The following is a 22,093-nucleotide window of genomic DNA, read 5'->3' on the forward strand; positions in this document are numbered from 1 at the left end:
CCGAACCAGACCAAAGGGGAATTTGAACCGTGGGTTGCAGACTGAACATATTCTTTCATTTTTCCAGATGTTAGGTTAAAAACTTTGAGTGCTAATACGACATGAAGTATTTTAATGATTATTTTCATGTCTCTCCGACAAATTAGTGTTTTACGTGTAGAAATATATGTTCAGTGATATTTCAATTCATAACATTTCGAGGGCGCACCGGGGTACCTGTTCTATGTTCACCGTGGTTGCCAGGTCTTTACTAAATGTATACCCGTTCTAAAAAGGACAGAAAATTGCTCAAATTTTGTTGATCACCGATAACAGATTTCGGTTTAATGCGTCCAGATGTCCCATTCCAACTCCCGTTCCCATTCTCTGATAAAAGACCGGTCCTCTCAACCATCCACGTGCCTCAAATTTCACTTCTACTCTCATTTCATCAGTCTTCACTTTGATTGTGTTGATATTTTTGAAGTGGACAGAAATCCCATTATTGGCAGTCTGGTTTATGTCAAACCTCATCATGTTTTCGATAAAATCACAACACGGCGTAAAAAAAACCGCCGGTTCTGGCAACCGCGGTCCAGCGTGTCGGCCGAAGCCTTCCTACCATCCCTCACGTGAACGCGCCTTCTTTCTCACCATCAGCAGCACGTCGTCATGGCAACCACCGAGACACAGTTAGGGTGCGAGATGGAGAAAGGGACAATGAGGAACGGGGGGGGGGGCATGAAAGGTTACGGCGCTGCCCCTCCTCTGGACACCCCAAACCCCCTTCACCTTCTAACCCCGCACCTTACCCCAACCCCCCACCCCCCTACACACACCTCTGCCCCCCCCCCCCCCCCCCCCACACACACACACACACACACACACGCACACCTCTCCTTTCTCCCCTTCTCTTCCCCCATCTTGATTTTTCCGTGTCCGGCAGCCTGCGAGCGTGGCGGAGATGGCGGCTCTCGTCGATGGATGCGCCGGTAACATTTTTTTTTACTCTCCCTACAAAGAGAACAAGAGAGAACCGGAGCGGCCTTGCATACTTCACGGCTCCTTTGCATATGCTCCCGTCCTCGGACCCTTGCCCCCTCCCCGTTTCCTCTCCGCCCCTCCCCGTTCCCGCCGAGCTCCGAACGATTTTTACAGTCCCGGGGGCGGGGGGGGGCTTCGCGGGAATATTTGAATATTGGGGTACTCTGTGTTATGCGTGCACGTGACATTTGGGTGGCGTGTAAAGGCCCTGCGTGCTTCTCGTGCGTCGTGGGTCAGAAGAACCCTGTCTGGTGGCCTCGGCCGGCGCTCTTATTGTCCACTCGCGACCCTTTCAAGCCCCTTTGTTGCGTTGCAGAACGTCGAGCGCGTGCGCGCGACCCGTTCGTTGAGGTTACGTGCACGCGCACGCTACGGAAGGCCTTTTTTAAAAATCACGATCGTTGTCTCGTTTGTTCAGCAAACGTGTACGTTTAGAACGTCGCTCGATTCCGCGCGGGGATATTCGCCGAATGGGCGTGTCCTCGTGGATATTTTTACGTCGATACGGTCGACACTTGTTCCGTGGGTAACGTGAGGGGGCGCGGAAGCTCCGTGGGCGTCCCGCCGAAGGGAAATCGATGGCCCGACTGAGTTAATTACGAGAAAATCAATTAAGAACCGGATGTCGGCGCTTTAGCGCGGGAGAAGAGGGAGAGACACCCCTGACCCGGCCACTGGAATCCAGACCTTCGGCCGGTTTTCCCCTCCTGTCCTGGCGTGACGCATCCACGCATGTCTCGCGCGAGGAAGGTGTTCATTTATTCATATAGAATAAAAAATATTAAAAACCGTCCGACTACCGCTTCCCTTTTACTGACGTGCGCCGCGATCCATCAGTCAGAATATCAATATCTCACGTGGATTTTACATTTTACTTTACCTTACATTTTAATATTTCCCAAATCTTTCATATACTGAAAATCACAGTTTCTGTTCAACCACAAAGAAAGAAAACACTGTTTTAATTTGAAAACAATCGCAAGCTTTATAAAAATTATATAGCAGGTCATAGCCCATTGAGACATACTGTATGTGATTTTGGGCTATATAAGAAATAAATGTTGTTGTTGTCATTCTAAATGTACCCCAAATACATTATACATTTTAAAATATAAATCAGCACGTGCTTTTTTGATGGTGGTGTGATTATTTTTGGAGAGCCCGTTGCCTTATTTAAACGCCACGTTCCACGCGTGATTCGGCAGTTCAACATCCTGACAGAGGATCTGTTGGACATTTTAAAACCGCTCCTGGCTTTTACTTTCATCTATTAAATAGCATGTGCAGGAAAGTGAACGACCAAGGGGAATTAAGAAAGATGAATTAAGACAATTACGCTTGAAATATTGTTAATAAAATATTATGACGTCCTCAAATAAGAACTGGATCCCAAAACTGCTAATCTGTGTTTTCTGGCCGGTCAACCTGCTGACGACATAACGCGGTTTGTGATTTGTGATTTAAAAATGACCCAGACCTGTACATGAAATATTTTGTCTAGATGAATGTCGCGTGCATATTCACTTTTTTTTCTCGCGTAATTTGCATTAATATATTGCATAACGCAAATGCACATCTTTAAATAATTTGCAGAATTTCCTAAAAGTTGCCTATTTGTTAACATTATCCGATCCAATAGTGCAATATTAGAGGGAAATTATTTAAATGGACTAAATGTAATTCTTTTTGCTTTGGTCCTTTTCAAAAGAAAAATAGAATTTTTACGGCCACATGAATTAGATGTTTGCATTAATAAATAAACGACTTACTATTATTATTCAAAATGCAAATGTGCTATAATTAATAACTAATGTGTTTACACCAGTTTTTCGTTGGACTGAGATTTAGATTAGGATCATTTAAATTAAATTATTTAAATCAAGGTAGATTTATGCACGAATGTCATGCATGCAAATTAAGCATATTTTAAATATTTTTAAAGTTCGGCCATTTTATATTTTACTTTGCCCACTTATACTACTTCCTACACAAAACAACTATTGACTTTGACATGCATGGAATTTTCTTAAAATAAATAATAAATCTTTTTAAAAATGAAATCTCAGTATTGTGATTGGCGCGTGAGATTAATTTCTTGTCCCGTTTTAATTCGCTCAGTGATGGTGGATCATATCCGTCTCTAAAATATCATCATAGAATGTTCATATCGGTTTTGTATTTTTTTGTATTTGTATGTATTATATTGCGAGTGTGTGTATATGCATATATGTATGTATAGATTCACACACACACACACACACACACACATATTATATCACTGCAATCCACAATAGAATTCTACAGCAATTCTACCCAGTTCACATATATAACACATATATGGTATAACAACATCTATATATTTAACACGTATATGGTATACCAACACCTATATATAACACTTATATGGTAGAACAACATATATATATAACACGTATATGGTATAACAACACCTATATACAACACATATATGGTATAAAAACACCTATATATAACACATGTATGGTGTGTTCATTCTACTGTATTGTGGATTGTAGTGAAATAATTTAAGGGAGCCTCGATTTTGGGTTTGTGCAAGTTTTAAAGTCGGACGAGAGTTCATTTTTCATCCATTCCGTGAAAGACGTCTCTTCGTCTTCTGCAATGTTGGCTGATGAGCCAGTTTTATTCCATAAATTCGCGTCTCTTCTTCCTCAGTTTTTCCCACATTTAAGTCGTCTGTAGTTCGCCGGAAATCCTCCTGCACAACTTACCCTGCTTTATTTAATATTTCTGTCAATGTTTAATCAATCTTTAAACGCAAACTTTGCGCTTGATGTAATTTTGCAGGCTGATAGCTTCGCTTGTGTGACTGTTGCATTAAATCCACGCCGTGGAAGGTTAATCCTACATCCACTGCACTTTATATTATTTCTGATTTATTTATTTTTGATGGTCAGCATTTTAATTTGATTACATTCGTGTAAATACTGACTTTAATTCCCGTGGGACGTGAACACCCCACCGAGGCGTTCGTTTCTCGTGTTCTTCAGACGTGACGCATTTTCGAATTCTGCCCATCTGGGCTGCTCCGCGGCCGCAGCGCGACCCCCGGTCGGAGGGCAGCTGTCCTCCGCGCCAGTGGAACCGGACAGACGGACAAAAGCGTCAAACATCCATCCATTTCATTTCGTTTCGTTTCGTTTCGTTTGGTTGATGAGGTGTCGGTAATAAGTTTACCAGCACAAGTATGAAAAATATTAGCGCCAGTACATTCGTATGAAACCATTTATTTGCTTTCGTTAAGGGCGGCGGTGAGCGTTGTGCTCACGTTTTTATTTTATGTTTTATTAGCTTACTCTAATATTATATACGTTAGTCATAATCCTGAAGATCCTTATCGAGACTTCTTCATCATCATCCTCATCATCCCCTTGCCGACAGAAATGCCACACGGAGGAAGCGATAAATGCCCTTAAAAATGACCGGTCTGTGTATGTGTGGCGGCAGAAGGTGATCAAGCAAAGAGGTCAAAGGTCATTGTCGTTGCAGACAGACGACCCCATCCGATATAGGGACACGAAAGGTCAAAAGGCAATGAGGGGGAGGAGTCCGGAATGCAATGTTGGTAACAGTGTCCACAGAAAAGGAAGAAAAAAGCTTTTTATTAAAAGTTTCTTTTGTCTGCAGCCCAACCCGGCTCCTAACTCACATTTCTGCTGTCCTACGGGCGGGGTCATTCTGGGCTCTTCTCATTCGCTCGGTCTGGAACGTTCCCTTTCACTGAATGAAAGCAGCTCCGCTCTTGACCTCCTCTCCTCACTTCTGCTTCTGTGACCACAACCGGCAACCTGATTAAAAGTAGGCCCAGCACAAGTGCACGGACACGCTCACACACACACACACACACACACACACACACACACACAGCACTGGACACGGCCCTCCATGCCCCACGAGCCCCTGCGCTCTTTAACACACAGATTGAGCGGTGGAGTCGGGAGGCACCCATCTCTGGCTACCGTGCACTCCTGCCATGATGGCGCCCTGGTCCACCCTAGCACCCCCTCCAACCTCGGCGCTGGGAGCGGCCGGCTGGTGCTCTCCGATGCCGGGGCTGTGGAGTGGCTGTATGGTGCGGGTCAGTGTGGGGCTGCAGTTCACAGCGTCGCCATCATGTGGTACTGGAGAGCAGCTGTCTGGCCTGCTTAGTTCGGCCACCCATCTTCGCTGATGGCTGGCGGGGAGTCGACCGTGGAAGAGCGGGGAGGAAGTCCCCCGCAGGGGGAGGAAAGAAAAGGCAGAACGTAAAAAGAGGAGGGAAAAACACATCTTTTCATCCCTCCTCTTGCCGTTTAAGCCTCCTCTTCGGGGTCTTCGTCTCGGGCACAGGTCTCTAATCCTCCCTCTCCCCCCTCCGCACATGCTCTCTAATCCCAAATATCTCTCTCGCTCACCAGCCCACGTCTATTGTTCCCGTCCGCACACAGACTCATCTCCTGCCCAGTCCATCACACTTGTGCCGCTCGCTTTCAAATAATCCTGTTCCCGTCTTCTTTAATCTAGATTAGCATTTTAATAGTGCTGTCGTGCTGGCCCGTCAGATTTATCATCGGCAGTGTTATACGCGTGATTTACTGCGCGTGTATTCATTTTTCGCTCTTTGTTTCTACCGGAAATGAATTTTCTCTCCCGCAGAAAGTGAAGCTCACCTTGACCGATCTGGACGGAATGAGCCGAATTGTCAAAAACCTTGAGCCTGAAGTTTTTCATCCTGCTCTAAGGGGCGGTGAAATTGAATCAAGGCCCCGACTGTAGAGGACGGAGCCGCTCTCCACCAGATGTGTTCGGAGCGGGCCATGTTCACACTTGCTGGGCCTGAAGGGGGTTTTGCTTTATTTCATGTAAATGCCGCAGACGGGCCAGGCACTTGTTTCACTCCGCGGCCCGGTTTGGTGAACGAGCGGGTCAGTGAAGTGGCTGCGGTCTACTGCCGTCCCCATCGTCCCGCAACGCCCTCGTTCTGGTGTGGAGCGAGAAATCGGGATTCCGCCGACAGGCTGGCGAGATGGGCTCGTCCGTCAGAGAGGGTTAGGACTTTTATATGGAACCAATGCATCTCGTCCTGCCTCTTCATAAACAGCCACCACCGAGCCCCCGGACTCCCCGAAATGGCCTGATCAGTCGTTCGGCAGCTCAGAGGGGGTCTTTAGATTAGCCTTATGCACAATCATATTGGCCATGGCCAACATTTTCTTTTTTTTTCATGCTGTGTCTCCAAGTCAGCAGATACGAAGTCGGTAGAGAAGAGAGATCTCATGCTAAGACCTTCAAGTTATTATGTTCTCCAGTAAACGTGTGGAGAACAGGATTTCTTCTCAGCTTCTTATGGGGGGAAACTCCATTATGCTCCTACATTTCGCTTATATAACAACAACGGCTTCTTAGAGTGAGCGACCCAGTCGTGTTTAAGGCATCTGTAAAGGTCACCTTATGTACAGCCCTGTTAAAAAGCAGCCGTTTTACACCTTGCATTTTTATTCTCACTGCATTCGATGTTTGAAGCTTTTCACTTAAGCACAAGGGAAAAATAGCCCAGAACCAAACAAACATATGAAAACTACATCATAAAACATAAGAGAGGGAGAGAGGGAGAGGACAGCCTGGGAGAGGAGGGAAGACAGGAGCAATTCTGAAAACAAGGGGCTTTCAAACGGTGGGGATGAAAGGCAGTCAGGTTGTTATTTCAGAAAAATGATCCCTGTATAGAGCCCCTCCAAAGTATAAGGTACACGTTTCTTCTTTTTTTTTTTTTTTTCTTTTCTACTCAGATTTCTACCTTTTTTAGCACAGTTATACCAGAGCTCTTTAAATCATGTAGACGGGTAGCCGACAAGACCAACATCTGTCCGTCACAGACTTCACCAGACTTTATTTTCATTTAATCAGTTGGAAAAAAAACAATAAATGAACACAAGTGAATCCATAGCGTGACCGTATGGAGCGAAGTGCATCGTGCCGGAGTGGTAATGAAAGTAGTGGCATGGGTGATGACACCACAGAGTAATAACTGTGTGATGAGCAGAAATACTGGAGGGTCAGAGCCTTCTAAAAAAAGAAAAGAAGGGTGGTGGGGTGGGCTGGGGGGGATAAAGGAGGAAGAAAACGTCGGTAGGGTTGTCAACCTTGATCTCCTGCTGCAAAATGGAAACTTGAAGCAGCCTGAGAATCCGCCCGGGCCTAATGAGGGTACAGTACAGTGTGTGTTCCGCGCGAGAGCCATTTTAGAGGCTCTCTCGTTGCCCGGCGTGATGCAGGCCGGACGCTGGAGGTCTGGCCTGACGTCCAATTTCGGGGAGAGGAAGGTGGCAGCGGGGCGCCGGCGCAAATGACTGCAGATATTGAGACATCGCTGGATTTGGTTCTCACCCTTCCTGGGTGAAATTCTCTCCTTCAGAACCAAATGGGTGTTGTGTGTGTGTGTGTGTGTGTGTGTGTGTCTGTGTGTGTGTCCTTGTGCTTTCATTCTTCTTCTGGATCTTTTGAATGGATAAGAAATTGAAATTGAATCTTCAACTTATTTTTTTCATGTCTCCATAATTCTCCAGCAATTTTTATATGGGTGTGAATTGAGTTTTGCCAACACAAATAAAAGTCACAAATGAACCAAGGTAACTTAAAATTCATATTTTGTAGAAGTACATCATTTTTGTTAAGGGCAGAGGAAGACATTTTGGTTAAAGTTTAAGACACTTTTTCAATAGAGAAATTTATAAACTGATGGAATGTGTGTGTGTGTGTGTGTGTGTTTCCCATATCAATAGGTTAATAGCCACAGTGTCACTTTCCCTGATTAGTTGTATGTTCACTAATCCACACACAAGCGTAAAACTATTGGCTTTTCCATTGATTTTAGCTTCACGAGCAAGGAGAAGATAGAGAGAACACAGACATATTGATTGACCTCAAATTAGCCCACCCGGCCCCCACCCTCCTTGTCCACCGTTCAGGACGTCCCCATTGGATGTTTTGTCTGACAGGCATGTGCCGACATCGATGCGTCTTCCTCAGTTCCTCTTGTCACATCAACTCAAACATTTTTTCTAATGGATCAAATGTGTAGGATTAGTATGGAAGATTAACATAGAGTACAATGGAGATGGTATAATGGCTTCGGGTTCAGATGGAGATGATGCAAGCTGCCTTCATATTGTATCTATAATATACATGACTTGTTTGTTTCTTTATAAAAATATTTGTTTGGTCATATTTTCCTCTGTTTAATATTTTTTATGCTCTGAACCCGAACTCTTTGTCTTTTCAGCACAATCCATCATCCTCTCTCTCTCTCTATTTCTCTCTCTCTCTCTAGCAAATCATTGCATTTCATACCGCTTTGTCTGATACTTCCTAACCTCATTCCCTCTGTCTCTTCTTCCCCCTCTTCTGGTCTGTACCTAAGCGCGAGGTCTCGTTAAACATTTTCCTCCCTCCTAATTGTTTTGACTTGCCGGATTGGCATCCCGATTAGGAGCTATTGATTTGCTGGTGTTAAGTGCATTGATTTTTGAATTTTCTATTGATCCCAGCTTGAAAATGGTCAGACAAAGTCCCTCTCAGCAGGTTAAGTTCCAATACAGTGAGACATTAAATTAAACAGCACTAATGAAAAGTGGAGACACATGATTAAAAATGACAGTAGGCCTCAGCTTTAAGATAATTCTTTCTTAAGCAAAATAATAGTCATAATGAGTTTAGACATAGATTTAGGGTTCAGTGATTTATTCGCAATGAAAAAATAATAATGTTGAAATACATAATAATAAAATGTTGAAATACATTCATGATCAATAAAAGAAATAAGTGAATATTAATTAATCACTGTGCTTTTTTTCTTTTTAGATTTTTTTGGCCAGTCATCAGGAGGATGTGTGTATCTTTTTTCAGTGACCGAGTAAATTTTATATATTATTATAGTTGTTGTCGAATTATTATGTAACACAGAGTACAGTGTTCATCTAAAAATATTTTAATTTTACAGCGTGGTCATTATTTTCATTTGGTGATAACTGTGTTCACAACAAAGCAGCAAAAGCTTTTCTGACCATGTAAAAAAAAAACAATAGCTTCCAGTTTTTTCTTTTGCTGACCCAAAGCTTCATTCCCATCTGTGTGCCGCTACACTGTACTGTTTCCTTTTTTCCCTCAGCCATCTCCTGGGTCTTCTTCCTCCACCCTTTCTTTAGTTTCTCTCTCGGAGCGCTAAACTACTAAACCCCTAATTTCCATGTCAAACCCAGCCATATTCTTTTATCTTTTATTCATGTGAGCCCAGTCCTGCCATCCCTCTGCTGCAACACTGCAGCATGGGTAGAATGTTTTTCCTCCTCTTAATTTCGGTCCGGTCCTCTCTGGCCACATGCAGTAGTCCCCCCCTTTGGGTCCTCTGCGGATGGGGAGCCGCTGCAGCCTCGATGGCCCCCACTGCCCAATGACGTGGCGCCGCATGTAACAGTGGAGCAAAGAAAGGAAATCAATACGAGAAGCGATGAGGGGAGGTAGTGTGGATTAGCGTCTGGGGGCCTTGGACCTGGAATGGGGTGTGCTTGTGTGTGTGTGTGTGTGTGTGTGTGTTTGTGATGAGGTTCCAGGCCCTGGACACGCCACTGAGCTGTAACAGTCTTTACTGGTCTCTCAGCCTTTCCAGCGTTCCTCTTTTGCTCACCGTAAATTTGGTGGCATTGGCGTTGCCTCCAGGGCCACACATTTAAGCATTTAAACTACACGTCCCACAAGCCAATAAAAGGCCCTGTGCATGCAGGGCCGCCAACCCTCCACATCCTGCAAATTCACAGCTAATACCTACATTATCTCACACTGGCCTCGTCCCTTCGGGGATGTGAAAGGCTAAAAGAAGATAAGAAGAGTGGAACGGAAAGACGTACCGAATGTGGGCATCATTGTCCAGAGCAGGCTAATATTTGTCTGTCAATGGGTCCTAAAGTTGAAAGGGCCCATGAGAGTCAAACACAGAGTGGAATGAATGTTTAAGTCTCAAACCCGCACACGCTCACTCCTGCCATGATGTGGGATAATAAATATCTGTAATAAATATCATTATTATTGGCCCAATCTCCTACAATAAAGGAGGCGCAGTGAGCGATGACACTGGGGACTCTGAGGGATATTGGCAATATATCAGCATTGATTATTGGGAGCACTGACAGAGAGAGGGAGAGGGTGGGAGATTTAATAAAAACTAATAAAAGAGACAAGGAATGCTGAAAGAACAGGGGCTTTAGATGGATCTTCTGCTTACTCAGTACAGCAGGCACTGATAGTGGAGGAGGAGCAGGAATAGATGGTCAGAAAGAGTGTGTGTGTTTGTGTGTGTATGAGTGTGTGCGTTTGTGTAGTCTAAGAGTAAACATTCCCACGTATGTCAATATCTGCAATCCAATGTCGGACAAGAAAAGTCATTACTCCCAATACACAGACGTACACTGTAAACCAAAATAAATGCACAAAATCGTATGCACACACACACACACACACACACACACACACCAGAAAGTGAGTGCTATAAGCGTGTGTAACATATTCGTGCGGATATTCACGTGGGTGTGTTCTGAACTCATGCTGGTAAAATGTATGTTATGGCTATGCACGCACATGGTGTCCGCAACAAATACAGTGTTACATATGCGCCGGCATACACTCATAAATATGCACATTTACACACATTTTTCCACAGAGACGCACTCAGACATGCATGTGGTCTTCAGTCATTATAGGGTTCTGTCCCACATCCACAGCCATGCAGCGGGTTGAAAATAAACCAAACCAGAGATGAATTACAGCATGGGAACTGCTTGTTGCACTGCACAGGTCACGGCTGTGTGTTACAGGTCGTCCTCTGTGTGTGTGTGTGTGTGTGTGTGTGTGTGTAATGCCCTATTTGTTGATTCACTGAGGAGAGTAGTAATATGAGTATTTGTTGCTATTGATTGGACCCCTCTGTTATCGATGGGTGAGAATTTAATTCAGCCAGCTCGTTTGTCAGCGTGACATCACCGTTTAGTAATGACCGTGACAGACGCACCCATGCACCGGCACCGTGAGGTTTTTTTCACACGTTGTAACTCATTGCTGAACCCTTTTAGAGCTGAAATTGCTCTATTATCTTATTGTACATTTTTTAGACTGGATGTGCTGCTGACATCAGCAGATTTTCTGATATACAACACAGAGTTTCTCTATATCAGATCCGGCCATTTATTTTAATCGTCTGTAACATATTACATCATAAATCTTGGGAACGACACAGGAAAGAAAGATCTGGCCGCCCTGGATTAGGCCTCTTTGCTTACTGATCAACATGATTGGCCTTCAGAATGCCTTTTACCTTCAAATATATACGAGATGCAGTGGCAATTCTGCCTTTATTTTGTTGCAAAGCAACAGATTTATCCATCAAAAGCACTGTTTCAGCATTGTTATAAGTAGAGTGCCGTGCATTTTCTTTATTGCATTTTCTTCCCCTACATTCATCAGAAAATGTTAGCATCATTTTACACGACAAGGATTACAACACAATGAAAGTTGTGATTATCAATGATGATGAGAACTCCTTTTATTGCGGTTGCTATGCACCATGTCACTAGCGAAAAACTGGCCATCAACCTGACCGTACATATACACAAACATGACATATGGGGGTAAGACAGGTCAGGAAGATAGGGGATATGGTAAAACAGAGAAAACGGAATCACATGGGGAGAGAGGAGTAAAAAGCACAATAAATAGAGAACAAAAAGCGGGTTGTTGTGTGGAAATCCGAGCGTCAAACTCTATGGCAATACAGACTACAGAATGAATCAATTGTCCTTACCTATATTAATATTGTAAACGAAATGAGCAAGTGCGCGTTCTGACTGGCCACAACAGTTACACTAACACTATCAGTGCGGTGAGCAACAATGACGGCCGCTCGCGGCCTCCAGTCCTCGGAGGCAGCCGAAGCGGAGAGGAAAAAAAAACATTCCTGGCGAGAGACAACGAGCCGCGCTATCTCACCGGGAGCTGTCCCACAGCGGCTCCACGAAGACCCAGGAGACCCCCAGCCTTGATGTTCAGAGTCAAGCGCGGCAGGAGAAGGAGTTGGGTGCGGTGGTGGTGAGGGACTTGGACAGGCAGGGCTGGAGAATGATGGGGGGGGGGGGGGGGGGGGGGTGACAGACTTTGGCTCACTGTGTAGGTGTTATTAGCAGAGGGACCGGGGCCGACCGCTGAGCTGCGAAACTTTTATCCCGCACCGGCATGGCCTAACCCAGGAAAGTCCTCTGTCAAGAACGGGTTTGTGGACGTGTGATGGACGTGCAGATTCAGTCCCACCGATCCATACATTTAAAAGGATGTCCCAGACCACCCCTTCATCTCCATTTTTATTGTTAGGGATGCAGGGGGGAGATGCATCACCCATTAAACTATTTGTTTTGCCTCCTGCTTTGAGGATGTCAGAAGGAAAGAAGAGTCGGCTGGGAGATGTAACCCTTCCAACACCGTCTTATTTTCCTCTCTCCTTCAATCTCACACGCCCTCCCTCCATCCCTCTCTCCCACAGACGCACACAACCCCACTATATTCTACAAGAAATAATTGCTTTTGTCTGGAAGGAGTGCGGGGAGGAGGCGATTGGGGTGCCATGCTCCCTCTCCTCCTAAAGGGGGTGCGTGAAGGACAGCCGGTCGCTTCTTCCTGCCTTCCATTCTTCCTTCCGTCTTTTTTACGCTCGTCTTGCGGATGTCATCTGTCAAACGGGCCGAGGCAGAGGGACCTTCTACCTTCTTCTGAAGCACCACGCCCAGTTCTACATATGATAATAATGGCCGTAATAACACCTCGCTGTAAATGATTCGGATTGGGAGCCGATGTTCCAGTCGCCCAGACTCAGCTCGGCACAATCGATTCGTCCTTATTGCCCGAGACGTTTAACGTATAGATTTTTCTATTTAAAAATCTATATTGACAATAATCTGCTGTGTAAGTGGGTGGCTGTGGAATCCCGTGGACCCCCCCTCTCTTGTTGGCCCAGAGTTTAGGGTGCAGCTTCCCATTCAGCCAGTGCAGGGTGGCGCCCCGAGATTCATGAATAATGAACCGGGCCCGTGTTGCAGCCACGCGTGTTTCGGCCTGGAAAGTTGATTGGCGATAAAGGGTGTTGATCTGGAAACGCTGATTCACTTTCCCGAACAATCCTGGCCTGTCCCCTGACCGGGCACTAAAACCGATCGATCGGCCGACACCAGCCTCTCCTCGGCGGGAGTCGCCCGTCCGCAGAACGCAATATGAAAACCACGTGACCCGGGGCAGAAGTGGTGAGAAAAGCGCACGATCCCCAACTCCGACCGCAGCCGCCTTTGCCCCCACCATGGACCGGACGGGGGCATTTAGGCGCGGAGCCAGGTGGGTGTGAACTTTCCCGCTAATTAGCCGGGCCACGCCCCTAATTACACGCCGAGTCGTGGTTCGGAAAGGCGCCGCGGAGATCGATGGAGAACAGGTAGCCGGAGAAGCGGGGCCGGGTGGAGGTGGGGGGCAGTAAGGATGGATGGAGGGAGGGAGGGATGGAGGGAGGTGGGTGGGTGGGTGGGTGGGGGTTGGGCGGTAATGTGCGAGTTGTAGCGGGTGCTTTCTTTCCCCTCTTCTTTTCTTTTTTTTCCCCTCCTCGCTTCAATGTTGCGGCCAGTGTGGTGGCAGGACGCGAGTGCGCGGGTGGGAGTGGAGGGTCCGGTCAGCTTTAGGGGTCCCCGCGTAACCAGGGACCGTATAACAGGCAAAAACAGACAAATGCACGCAGACGGATGGACGGAGAGATAGGCAAGTGATCTTACAAAAAAAAAGATATATACATATACATACATATATACATATCTAAAGAAATATACGTATATCACGCAACGGAGCGGCTTTCGCTTCCTCGCTTTTCCTTTATTTATTTATTTATCTATCTATCTATCTATCTATCGATTGATTGCGCTTTAATTACTGAGTGTGTGACACAGTGCGAGGAAGAGGAGGAGGAGGAGGAGCGAAGGCCGGCGCGGGCACGTTGCGTTGCCTTTACCCTTCGTTTATTTCCGCTGATCTGCATAGCTTTAACGACGCGCCTTTTTTTCCACGCGTTACGTACACACGCACGTACGGGACGCCGCTTTATTCATGCGGGGACAGGGAGCGGGGAGAGGTTGCGGGGACAGCTAAAAGCCAAATAACCAACCAACCAAAAAAAAAAAAAAAAAAAAAAAAGAGAACCGAACCGCTGAACGGTAACGAGACGGCGGAAAAGCGCAAAAAAAAAAAAACCCCAAAGCAAAGCGGAGGCCGGCGGGTAATAATAATAGGGGTCGAATACAATTTTTTTACGGAAAGAGCAAAACAGTGAAAATGATACAGACTGTGCATCAAGAGGAAATGTGATAATGATTACAGTAATAATAATCATAATAGCCTAAGTCAGTCTTGTCCATCCGTCTGTGTGTATTCTATTCTATGCATCATTTCCACACCAGAAGTCGTAACGCGGACAGACGCCGAAAATGTAAATAGCCCACGGTCTGACCGCGCAAAGTACGAGGGGAAGAAGATCGAGGAGAAGCGAGTTACAGTTGAATGTTCGTAAGTTTTCGACACCGTCTACCTGGAGCCCCGGCCGAGACGCGCCGAGGAGCGGAGAGAAAAAGTCGCCGTCGCCAGAGCACCGGCGGACACGGCGCCTGCAGGACACCGAGGATCATGTTTGTCCCCTTGCCGGTCCCGTTCGTCTTTCAGAGAGCCGCCTCCGACCTCGGCGCCTGGCGCCTCAAGTCCCCGCCGGCCCTGCGCTCCGGTTCCGGTAAGAGCACCACCTCTCCATCCCGCTCATCCATCCTCCACCTCCGGTGGCCTCGTCCTTATTTCATGGCAGAAACGGTCGTCATCTTTCCCGGTCCTTCCCGCCCTCCCTCCCCCCAAAAAAAGTGCGACTATGAGACAAAAGCACCGCGATCTGAGCCGCGTTGCTCTCGCTTGGTTGGAAACGCCGTATATTCCTCTCCGCCCGCGTCCTCCTCCAGCCTCTCCTCCCCGCGCCTCTCCCGAACTGAACTCGCGGCGGGCAGGGAATATTCATGCCAACTTATCGATCCCGCGGAGATCGATTCCGGGGCCGGCGGATAGATACTGGGAGAGGGGGAGAGAGGCGCGCAGAACGGGAGGCGCGCAGGGCACGGTGTGCGTGTGCGTGTGTGCGGTGGTTTATTCCCACCATCCCCGCCGCGGTCGGCGGAGAGACGCGGGCGACCGGCACCGGGAGCGGGGGGGAAGCGCGCAGCCGCTGCCGGTGTCGGCGCTCACTTCATAAACGATCTGTTCCAATGCGAGGGTATTTTTACTTTGATAGGATTTCATATGGACAGGAATAAAAAGGCTTTTTTTTTTTTTTTTAAATAAATGTCACGTGACGTAATCCAATGAGAATGATGTTAATAGTAATCATGGAACAGTGAATACCTAAAAAAAAAAAATGTACGCATGTGGCGAATAAAAGGGCGCCATCAGACGCTGGGCTCTTAAAGGGACAGTCCCATTTCCCGCCTGCATCCATCTCCACTGTAACATGCCCAACGCCGCATCTGTCCTGGAGACGTGATGGGCAGGTAGCAGGAGAGGGAGGGCGGAGTAGAAAAATGGTCAATGTCAGAGGGAGTAGACAGAAAGAAAAGAAAAGGGAAACGAGGCAAAGGCCAGGAAAGTCAGGGGGACGTAAAAGCAGATGACAAAGTGAGAAATGAGGGCGAGGGAACGAAAGGCGGATTTGAGCGGGAGAGGACGAGCGGAGGGTTATCCAGCTACATCAGTCGGTGCAGGTTTTAGTGACGCCCGGGGCTTATTTCAGTCCTTGGAGGACCTGGTCTGTAAAGGTCTGGCCTATGGTGGACTGCATTGTTTGAACTTTGTTAAATGAGACAGTCTGGGACCTCCAGCTGACAAGCCTACTAAAACTGAGCCCAAATGAACCATATTTATTTGTCTCTGTTACATCTGAAGGGTCAATGCAAGTCAATAAGGAGTCAATAGTTTTTTCCTTGTTGTCCTTAGTGGCCATTTTATGAGATCTTCAAAAGATCCACACAGTGAATTCTAGGAGAGGTTGGGACGCAACGCATGAAACCGAAACGAAAGCCACGTAGGAAGGACCCTGCCACTACCAACGGTCAATATGCTTATGTCACATCCGGTCATCAAATGCATCCTCTGAAGGCTGTGACCTGCGAATTGAGGCAGAGTAGGTCTTCTGAATTGTACAAAATAACAAGACTGTTGTACAGTATCTGTGGTTTAGCATTAGGACTGAAACGAGAAATGTATTTGTCCAGATGACAGCAAGTAGACAGCAATGCCAAAAGCCTTCAGATTTCTTGATGTCGTTGTGGATGGAGACGGTTTTGTAAATATTTCGGCGTGCGGGCCCGAAGAAGAGTTGATATGCAGAGTTTCTAGGCTGGCCAGTATATGCAGGATATCAAAAACTGCACTGTAGCAAAGCGAAATGTCCTTTTCACCTCATTAGCACGTGCGTTAGAACAGATAAATACCATTTGCCTTGTTTTGGTGTCTGATCAGACACACTGGACCACACTGGACTTCGCATGCGACTCTCCATGAAATTACAGGATGGCTTTGTCTTTCCATGACAAGAAGGTGAAGTCCGCACTGTCATCGTAAGTGGTCTGAAACGCAGCCATTAATGGTGCCATTAAAGTTTAATATATGTTACAGCAACTGGCGGATTTAACAGACTTGAGGGTGGCTTGATAACGCCGGGGAGAACACGGTGGCCCCGTCCTCTCTTCTTTGCGTTTATGGGCAGCCTGGCCTCGCGGTCGCCGTTAACAGCTGTGGTAACACCTTCACCCACATCGGTGTCAGTGGATCAGCACAAAATGCCTGCAACTGAACCGCAGTTCACACCAGCCTCTACTGAGAGGCAACGGGACGGCAGCCCGGGCATGCCACGCTATCTCTGACTTTTTCCAAAAAGTCGGGGATTTTTATTGTTCAGGTCATTATTTCTTTCCCTCTCCAGACTGAGGCATAAGCGCTGCCTTTAGGGCAGCCTCGTGTCCCTCGTGTATTCTTACAATCACACACATGTGAATCTGTGTGTGTGTGTGTGTGTGAGTGAGAAAGTGATTTAGTAGGTCCATTGCCACAGGATCATTAAATTATATACATAACTTCAATTGCATTGTTTTTCTATAAATGTAAGGTCATTGCAGCAGAACTGTTAAAATAGAACGTTTTTATTATGGACAGGATATGTGTGCTTTGTAAATCTTTGGTTCATATTTCTGTGCTCTTGGCTTGGCTGACTGTTGTTCAATGGAAGCATCGTCCATATGTCTCTTAGCAAAAACGACTTAATTATGTTGCAATGCGCAAGCTAAGGTGTTCATTGCGAAACTGGATTGTGTGTGTGTGTGTGTGTGTGTGTGTGTGCGCGCGCGCAGATCGTACGTGAGGGGGTAGTGCGCCACTCCGAGTGTTAACATGATTGTGAATGACAAAATGTCAACCTGGGTTTGTTAGTAACATAATGGGGAATCAATAGACACGAGAAAGATGTCAATACTACATGTTTTATTGCATTAAGTTACTGCTCTCTCTCCTTCGCCCACTCTCTAGTTCCCCCTGCATTCACTCTTCCCATCATGCCCTCTTTTTTCTTTCTTTGTTTAGTGTTTCCTTCCTTTTTTCTGTCTTTATTTCTTTCTTTCTGTGCTGTGTATGTGGGCACTGTTTGTGGTGATCTCTCCTAATGGAGACTTAATGCTGATGAAGACCCCGGGCTCATTAGCAGCTGTAAGTGGTATTGAGTTTCATCCAGTGAGGAATTGCCTCAGCCTAAATTCCCACCTCTCTGGCAACCATTACAAGCAATTACTCTCTCTTTCTCCCTCTCTCTCGTTCAGACACACACACACACAGCGAACATGGACGTCTGGCTGCATTCTCTTTCAATCTCTATTTTTATCTTAACTTTGTTCGATTTTCTAGTCATCTTCTTGACATAAATCTCTGTGCACTGTGAGGTTTCTGCTTGTCTTGGCTTTTTAATTCAAAACATCTCTGCTGTGTACTGAATGATTTTAATTATGATTAGATGGTAGTTATGCTGGAAAAGGGCACATTTTGGTTTATCTAACCACCCAGCTACCTGACCGAATGTGTGTACCGTGTCTTTTGAGTGTTTTTTTTGTCCGGCGCCGGTCAGGGGCAGGCGACTCGTGATGTTGGTCCTCATCAGAGGTTGGGCGAGTGGGACACTTAATCAGGCCGAGCCTCTCACAGTCCACAGGGGACTGAGGAAGCACTGCTCAGGGCCAGGGGGCACACAGGCCGTTCTCTCCAGGGCCATTATGCTCTCCAAAGAACGCGCACACACACACACACACACACACACACTGACCCAGAGACAATCACAGCCATGCACACTTAATCACACACAATCTCTCACTCGTGTACACACCAGCACAATCAAACACATATACACACATGCACAACATACGGCGCGTGTCCTGTTGAGAAGATAATGAAAGAGCAGGAGAGTGTGAAGTGTGGCTACCCCTTCACACACGTACGCGTACACACATTCAGACAGCAAAAGGCCCAGACAGAGGTAAATTATGCATGAAAGAAGCACCTAGGCTGCGCATTTGATTGCAGGCTACTTGAAGGGGAATGATGTAGATGAAGGGTAGGTTGGTAAACTGGAGATGAATGATGATTTGCTTTGTTGATGGCCACTGCTGACATGCAGACAAATGTATCAGAGTGATGGTGAATGCCAGTGCCGATGTGTCTTTGGGGCATTTGTTTGCTTGCGGATGGCTCAGCTGTTAGTTTGTGTCACTGAATGCCATTTTCGCACTGTTTCGTAGATGTCTTGTGAGAGCATCAAGCCAAGGTTCATCATTTGTTATGTTCTCCTGGCCCCCATCCCCTCTTCTGTTGATTGCTGGTGGTTTTTCCCTTTGTGTGTCCATTTACACATAAAAGGAGGTGTAATAAAAGCCAGTGCTGCGTTTGGGTTCCCTCACACAGGCCAGCACCGGACACCTAAATCAGGGGGTCCTTGCCGCCATTTCATTTAGCTGATAAGATTTATGATAATGAAGAGGTCCTATTAACCTCCAGGGCCCACCGCTGTCCTTCAGGCCGCCTTCATTAGTATGAAGGTCCGTGCGTCTGGTCAGCGTGTTCACTTCCGGCTCTACGTGTGTATACGCTTATGAGATGCCGGTTGATAACCTGACATCACGTCTGCGGAAGCTGAAAATCTGAAGCATCTTGACAGGCGTGTGTTTCTGATGGCTGCTGTATTCTGCCAACTGAAGTACGACAAAGGTCCTGCGATATTTCTTGTTTCTTCCAATTTTTTCGTCTCCGCCTGACTCCCACGCCACCTTAAAATGAAATGAATCTGTCGTTCTACCATACGACCCGTTTCTGCTTCCTCCTCTCTATTCCTATCACTCCTGGCCGCTGATACGGTGGATTGAAAGCACGTCTTTAACCTTTCCGGCGTTGGCTATGAATCCGTTTGGACGGGTTATTCATGTTGACATTGGCAGCTTTCATCAGAAAATACGCCGTGCCCATGATCCCTCCGGCTCCGCAGCACTCCGAGGTTAGGCCAGGCCGCGGGCCGCTCTCGGGCCAGCCATTAAAATAGCTCCCTTTTCCTTTCGAGGTTGATGTATTTATGCCTGTTTGCTCCCGAGGTCAGGGAGACACAATTCTACCGCGAGGAGTGTAATCTCCGATAGCCTCGTTCCTCGACGCGCTCAGTCTAAAAGGCTGCGGGTTCCTGATGACAAACGACAAGAGCCACCCCTGAATGACGAAATCGGCTGGACGCCCTTTGTTACCGGCACAGGACTGTGGGGTTGGCTCCGACTTAGCCAACATTGTGGAAAATAATCAGTTTGCTTTAACCTGAGGTGCTATTCATTACTTGCAAGGTCATGTCGGAATGCTCTGGAGAACGCTCGCTTTTCTGGCCGCATTGAGCGCCATGTTTGTGGTGTGTGAGTGTTAAAGCGGGCCGTTTCAGGTTCGACGGTGAGTGTGCCACTGGCCGTGTTTTGTGGTGCGTGTGTGTTACACAATGAAACAATGCACACAGATGATATTCACCTTCACACAATCGCACAGCTGTTTTTAGGCTACGGGTAGACAGGGAGGTGCAGAAAGGATAATGGTAGAAGAAAGAAAAGAGAGATCTTTCTCCCGGCCTGCACAGACGGGGTGACACGGTAGGTGACCCCTCTTGTCTCTCCTTTGACTCAGTCATGTTCTGTCCATTTTGAGGCACATGCCCCCCCCCCTCTTTCCCCTCCTTTTCTGCTGGCTTTTCTTTCATTGCATTTTTGTGTCTTTGCTCGGCCACCCCAGGCGAGTGGAGCTCCTTCTGGAAGGCAAGTGCCTCAGCAATATCCAGGCTGGTTTGGAATCTTTTTAAAGCGTTCCATGGGTATATAATAAAGAATGGCCGAAACCAAGCATATGTCAGGTGACAAGCGGTTCAAAAAGGAGTTTCTGCTCCTTTCGTCCTTTTTTTCTTTCCCTCTTCTTTGTAATGTTGCACATGCTGGTTTGAGTGACAGGTATAATCATCAGTCAAATTACGATGAAGGGTGCAGGAGGGAGTCCAAGGAACAATCAGAGGCGGAACTGGATAATGTGCGGGAGCCTTTTTTTTATATCTTATCTTTATTCTCTTTTAGAGGAGAGAATGGTGTAGAAAAGTGATACAAATCTGAAGGTATAACAATAGGTTTACTATTAATATCTACCTTTATTTTATAAATAACAGTATTAACACATTTAGCTGAAACATTATTAAAATGTACGTTTAGTATGCATTCGTACTAAAATGATTCTACGTTTTGCACATTTGACACACTTGTCATTTGAAGTGTTGCCTGTAATATAAATGTGACTGATCATCTATGGCTTTAATTGCTTGTAGCAGTTGTACAATGACTCTGTGCCTAATTGGGAGAATTAACGAAATCCTTTAACGATCCCTCTCTCGTCCTCGTTAACACTGCGGGCGGGGCATTGCCTCGCTGCGGATCACAAACTCCACTCGTCCCCTCGCATTAGACGCCTGAGCGTAGTCTACACATTAAATGTGAAACCGCTCAGGGAGAACATGGACGATAAAGCCAGAGTAATGAGTTCTTTCCTTCTGCTGCTCTCAAACGGCCGTCATTAAATTGTCCGGCAGCACCAGGAGACACCGAAATGTGCCTCACACCCGCATTCAGCCACAGCAGTCGACCCCTAATTATTCTTTACTGAGCTGCCTGTGAACACTATTGTGCAGTGTGCTGTTGGATTGTATCTGCTCTTAAAACGCCCAATTTTAAAACACAAATTTTACACCAAAAAATATCTATATTTACACTCATAGATACATATATCGACATGTATGTATTTTTTATTTTGTACAATACCAGAAATGGTATGCAGGGGACATGACATTAGCATCCAAAGGACTTTTGGTGAAGTGAATAGGCATTTCAAAGGAACATTTGTTCCTTTGGAAGTGTGAGGTTTTTTTTGCCAGCCTAATTTCCTTGCTCGATCATATTTTCTTTTTTCATACTCTGGCCATCCTTCATGCCTCGTCTTCATCTCTCCCCATTTGCTTGCCTTTCTTTGGCAAAGTGTGATGGAGTGATGTTTAGGGAGATGGTTTAATGTTCAGTGGCTTTTGATGAGTTCTGCCTGTGCTACCGTATTACTGTCAGGACACCGCTTATAGAAAAATCAGTCAGTCAAAATTGATTACACGCAGAGAGAGAGAGAGAGAGAGAGAGAGAGAGACTTTTGTTTTCATTTCTTTTAATAATCACTTTATCTTCACTAGGGTTGCCGGTGCTGCAGCCCATCCTGGGGCACTGGCCACAAGCACGGAGACGCCTGGGTCACATGGCACCAGCCCACCGCTGTATATTCAACACATGTATTAAATTAATTTACC

At 46.3% G+C, this 22,093-nt stretch overlaps 1 protein-coding gene across 4 annotated transcripts in view; it reads left to right on the forward strand.

Moving 5' to 3' along the window:
* The first annotated feature begins 14,067 nt into the window (after positions 1–14,067).
* Positions 14,068–22,093, forward strand: part of pou2f2b (POU class 2 homeobox 2b) — a 34,034-nt gene continuing 26,008 nt past the window's right edge. For all 4 annotated transcript variants that reach the window (XM_028981216.1, XM_028981217.1, XM_028981220.1 and 1 more), the window contains exon 1: positions 14,068–14,893. In XM_028981216.1, the coding sequence (XP_028837049.1) occupies positions 14,671–14,893 (223 nt within the window). In that variant the 5' untranslated portion in view covers positions 14,068–14,670. The remainder of the gene's footprint in view (positions 14,894–22,093) is intronic.

The sequence above is a fragment of the Denticeps clupeoides genome, chromosome 5 (assembly GCF_900700375.1).
Source record: "Denticeps clupeoides chromosome 5, fDenClu1.1, whole genome shotgun sequence".
NCBI lineage: Eukaryota > Metazoa > Chordata > Actinopteri > Clupeiformes > Denticipitidae > Denticeps > Denticeps clupeoides.